The 5,431-nt window shown below is 30.4% G+C and overlaps 1 protein-coding gene across 1 annotated transcript; it reads left to right on the plus strand.

The window, feature by feature from the left end:
• Positions 1-425: 425 nt before the first annotated feature.
• Positions 426-4,546, plus strand: LOC134271434 (uncharacterized). Its single transcript, XM_062753631.1, has 8 exons — positions 426-431; positions 2,473-2,582; positions 2,703-2,790; positions 3,145-3,282; positions 3,598-3,668; positions 3,807-3,961; positions 4,075-4,147; positions 4,434-4,546. The coding sequence occupies exons 2-8, from the start codon at positions 2,477-2,479 to the stop codon at positions 4,436-4,438; spliced, it is 636 nt and encodes a 211-aa protein (XP_062609615.1). The 5' UTR covers positions 426-431; positions 2,473-2,476; the 3' UTR covers positions 4,439-4,546.
• The last annotated feature ends 885 nt before the right edge of the window (positions 4,547-5,431 follow it).

Raw genomic sequence — 5,431 nt, forward strand, 5'->3', positions numbered from 1 at the left:
GTATTTAATTTAATGTGGTAAAAAATTCCAAGTATATATTATTTCACACTGTGATCTTTTTTAAAGAGCAAAAACTATTTTTCGTCCCTGTATAAAGAGTGTAACAGAAAAATCCTTAGTTATAAAGTAACTAAAGTATTCAAACTCTATCTAAAGTCAAGGTCAGAAAATAAAATGTTGGTACCGAAAGAAAAGTTTTTCATAAGAGAATCACTTTGAAATACGATTTTCCTGGCACTAACCATTTTTACAAGGTTCATTTTTTTTCTAAGGAACGTCAAGAATTAAGGTCAAGGTCAAATGTTAAAATAAAATGGTTCCCTTAACGTTAAACTCAAATGTCTTTTATTTCAGAGAAAATATCTTGGCACAAGAAAGAAACCTCTGAAATTTGAGAGTCCGATCACCAATCACCAATCGAAAAGATTCAAAGGGACCAAATTCAAAGATCAAGGTTATAAGGACATAACTGTTACCATCCAAGAAAATGCTCTGTCTGTAGAAATATGCATGTGAAATAAGAACACTCTTGTACAAACTGTTCAATACTTATGGCCAAGATTAAGGCTTTTAAAAATGAAGTGGGTCAATTTCCAAGATCAAGTTTATTGTAAATAATAATTGTACCCAAGGAAAAATCTTTTCTCCGTAAATATACAGGTGGACCAAGAAAGTCCTATCATCATCATTTATACATTATGGCAAGATTTAAAGTTTGTCGAAATTTTGCAAAAGCAGGTTAAACTCTAAGGTATTCAGTATCTTTTGACAAAAAATGTTGTTTTTGTTAATTTTATAATTAAATGTGATCGCCATTTGACGTTATTATTTAGATTAGCAGGTGCTTGTCCTGTAATTCAGTAAGGACACTGTGCTCTATCCGCACCAGATGCTCCCATCTAAAGTTTATAGTAGAACGTAAATTTTCGCCAGAAATAACTATAAATATGGACAAAATATGACGTGATCAGACAAAGGTGTTTTGTGACTGGAAAAGTAAGTAAACATTCATCTTATATTATTTTTAGTTATAATTCCTCTTTTAAATTTATTAAACTCTTAATGTTAAAGCGACAATACAGCTGCAAAGCATCTTTCTTTCGTTTACATTTACCAAAGATATATATCGTAACAATTAGGCGTCGATGGTTAAAAAAACATGAATCCCCCTTACCCACCGTGGTAATAAGGTAATTAGAACCTTTCGGAAATTCAAGGGTCATATCTTGCGTAGCAATCTTAGATCACGGGACTTCATTTATGTTAGTTTTTTCTTATTTCATTTACAAAAGAGAAACATTGTAATTCATTGATTTAATGCCACAGTGTGAAAGGATATGAAATTAATACTTTGAAGTTAAAAAAAATGTTAAATGATTTTGTCCAATACATGTTTTATATAAAATGTATGTTATAACCATTGGTTAGTTTACAGGTTGCCAACAGATTACTTTTACCTACTTGTATAGATCGGGTTTGTTGCATGAAATACACATGTTAAATTTATGAAGAAAAAAATTAGTGGTATTGGTATAATTTTAAGCAAAAATCACTGTAGAAATAATGACTTTTAAAATTTTTAATTATTTAGTATTTGATCTTTTTGAAAATCCCTAAACATTTTTTTCATTTTATGCAATTTAAAGTATTTTTTCTTCCTTTATATTTTCATTCAGTTTTTTCCTTATCATTGATCAACCCCCCCCCCCCCCCCTTCTTATTATATAAATAAAAATATAGAAAATATAACATGTATTATTATACAAGGAGAAAAAATAAAGCAAATAAGGAAATACGCAGTTAGAAGAAGGCGAAACCCCTATCACGTTTCAATGCATATTTATGGGGTCATTAATATTTATATAGAATTAAATGAAATGAATAAAATTATTTGATATTGAAAGTTGTAATTTTCTGGAAGTTAAATCTTATTTAAATAGTTGAAAAACAAAAAAGAACGATTAAATATTTTTTTTTAATGAGAAAGCTTCTTTAGGTGGAAGAGTAAAAAGAAATTGTGTATATATTATCAAAATATTTAAGGAATAACTGTCTTATTTTTCGAATTCATGAAGTGATCAATGGATTGGCTTGTGTGATAATTTGCATAAACGCCGAAGGCGTTTATGCATAAAATTATAACACAAGCCAATACATTGATCATCTTCATGAATTTGGTGACAGTTATTCCTTATATTTACATGCTTTGATTCCGCCAATCCACGGGCTCCAAGCCTGCTTCTCTCTAGGTGTTGTCCCGCCCTGCACGTGGTTTTTTTGGAACCGCGCCAAAACATTCATGAGGAAATCAATTACATATATTATCTCGGGAAAAGACATGGAAATGTAAAACAGATATATGTAATGACATATGCTAAGTTAGACATGTATTATTTCAGAAGTAACTCTTGAAAAATATACCAAATGGGGAAAAAAGCATTGCTGTGTTTGTTAACATGTTTCAGGACTCTCTAACATGAGCTCCCCAAACATCCAGATCTTGCTGACCGTGCTGTTTATGGTTTCTCTCGGAGTCCATTCAGACCACTCCCTGACTGAGAGAAATCCTGGAACACAGCTTTGTATGGCAATGCAGTTCAAACTTTTTATCAACATTTTTTAGTAAACCTAAGATAATATATTGAAATTACAATTTATTTCATTATTGTTTCATATGATAAACTAATTATTCTTCTTTTTAGTAAATAATCTGTTAACAACAAACCTGCTGGGTGTTCAGGTTCCCAAGGTCGACGGGAAAAACGGTCCACTAGCCCTCGTATTAGAAAAGTAAATGTATTTAATATACAAAGCTGTACTTTAACAATCTTTGTAATTTTGTGCTCAACTGGCTATCAGTTTAGTATCGCAGAAATGTTCATTGTAATTTAATATCGGGATCATGGAAAACTATAAGATCATTTCATGATTTCTAAAATATGTGATTTTTCATAGTAAGATTATTTGTGCACCATGAATGCAAAATTTTCTTCAATAGTTACAGGATATTGTGACAATTGTGATGTTGATATTATCAAATAACTGGATGTTTTAAAAAAATGAAAAGCGAGATTTAATCATGATTGGCTGAAAACATTTTTTGTTATTGCTTTGATTTCATAATTGTAAATTTCATGATTGCAGTTTGAAAATTACCGATGTACATCTACCTGGAGGTGTCATCAGAATTAAACAGAGAGACCCACTTGTTTTGACTTTGAATATCGACAGCGCGTCTTTGAATGGAACAAGTGATCTTCTTGCCAACTATAATGTACTGCTGTAAGGAAACGATACATTTATTCATTCCTTTTTATTGTAAAGAAAGATGATACAAACAAAAAATGGATGCCTGGATTGATATATATTTTTGCCTTTTTTATGCTAATAATGCAAATAATAAATTTCTATAATATTAGGAAATTGAAGACACTCTGTTATGTTCAGAATTATACCTTTCTGCAACCATCCTTATTGATGGATACAAATATTTTTTCACTTCCATTTCCATAATTGTGAAACTGACTAGAAAATTAAACGATGTAATTATGTCCCAAATTAAATGTATTTAAATGTTTTATTTTTGTATTCGTTCAGGCTTCAGCAAACAATCAATGGATTACTAGATGTTAGTGCTGAATTTGGATTGAGTGTTGACGTAATACCAGGTATATATTTTATAAAAACGCTTGTACATATTCACACGTAGTGATATACACTCAGAGAAAGAGTGAAAGAAATGCAGAAAAAGAATGAAAGAATATCAAAATATAGATTTAATCAACCTTAATTTTTAATTATTACAGATTTAGAAAACAAAACTCTTCAGACCGAAAACTGCATAATTCAACCTTTAAAAGTGAAAGTGAAGGTCTCCGTCCTTGAATCCATTCTACAATTCCTTTTAGACCTTTTAACTGCTCTTCTTCAAACTACAGTGGAGAGTACCCTAGATGATGTGGTAAATGTGACATATTTTAGTAAAAATTAAAAAAAAAATTTTTTAAATGTTTAACATTTGTTTCGGGTATTATTGTTGAAAACCTTAATACGCTATTCCATTCCATTTCCTAGATTTGTGAAACAGTAATAAGTACCATAAACAACGGAGGAAATCCAGTTTTTGATTTGTTTGGAAATGTTATAGGTATTCAGGGAAAAGCGTGCTTTTCTTTTTATTTTTATGTGAATTTTAAACACAATTCATTCACTTGATATTGATATTTTCCATTGTCATTCGTTACAACTTATCGATATCTTAAATTGTTTTGTTAAAAAAATAATAGTAATTTGATTTCAAGAAAAAACATTAATATTCTTAATTTTCCATATTATTTAACGAAGTAGACTGGAGAGAAAAATTTGAAATTAAGTACTTTAATTAATGATGGCCAAAAAGACTAGTTGGCATAATTTTCTTTATTGCTTTACAGGATAGAGTCAAACAAGTCAAACAACGATTAACCAAGAGAACGAACCATACTTGCTGTCGTTTAATGTACAACTACTTTAAAAGAATAAAACTGTTTTGCAAAGCAATACTAAAGTATGACTATCATTTTTTTATGGATGAGTTTTTTTGTTTTATTTTCAAGAATGTTTTGTATTCATAAACAAGTCATGTGTTTGCATTTGATTATCAATCTAAATCATCCCTATTTGTTCAAAACCCAAAACTGATTAACGAAAACATCATTGATACATAGTAAAAAAAATGTCTTCGTGGTTTTAAATAACTCGCCATTTTTAAGATTGATCACCAAGAAATACTGCCAATGATGGCCAATTAAAAGACAATGTAGGTCAAAAAAAAAACCAAGCTGTTAAGACATTTTAACAATCATTCTTTACATAAAAGTTATATTATTTATGGAGACAAATAGAAATAACTAACAGTATTCAGGCTCGAAGTTCACTCAAACAATGCAAATCAGGAACAGCGCAAACACGGACCTCTAAAACATCAGAGGCGTGATCAGATGCCTTTGAGAGGTTATCATCCCCTGCCGACCGGGCACAACATTGTCATGATGGAAGTTCCATCGACAATTAAATGTGAAAATAATGACTTACAATTAATATGAAAATCATCGAAGTCAATCAGCATTTGACTTATAATAAATTGTGTTTGCTGAAAAGACCATTGTACCGACCATAGAACTGACGAAATGATTACTTTAAACGAGACTGCTGGTATTCTTATTTCACGAACTTGTTTGTTAGTAACTGACCTCGTTTATAAACTGATCATACGAAAAGCATGTCCCTGCGTATCAAATCAACTGAGAGAAATACCGGGTATAATTCAAAGGTATATTAATGCATTAGTAACGGAAGTTGACGATCGAAAATCTTAAGTCTCACATTTATCATCAACCTTGTTTTAGATTACTCTTAACGTCTAACTATAGTAAAATTTCCAGAAGTGAAA

Source organism: Saccostrea cucullata, unplaced genomic scaffold (assembly GCF_032062105.1).
Source record: "Saccostrea cucullata isolate Sc308-1 unplaced genomic scaffold, CSIRO_AGI_Scuc_v1 ctg2778, whole genome shotgun sequence".
NCBI lineage: Eukaryota > Metazoa > Mollusca > Bivalvia > Ostreida > Ostreidae > Saccostrea > Saccostrea cuccullata.

Excerpts from the sequence above, each read along its gene's own strand:
- LOC134271434 (XM_062753631.1), top strand. The coding sequence starts at position 2,477 with ATGAGCTCCCCAAACATCCAGATCTTGCTGACCGTGCTGTTTATGGTT. Across the intron at positions 2,583-2,702 it reads AAATCCTGGAACACAGCTTT|TAAATAATCTGTTAACAACA; the intron begins GTATGGCAATGC and ends TCTTCTTTTTAG. Across the intron at positions 3,962-4,074 it reads AGAGTACCCTAGATGATGTG|ATTTGTGAAACAGTAATAAG; the intron begins GTAAATGTGACA and ends TCCATTTCCTAG.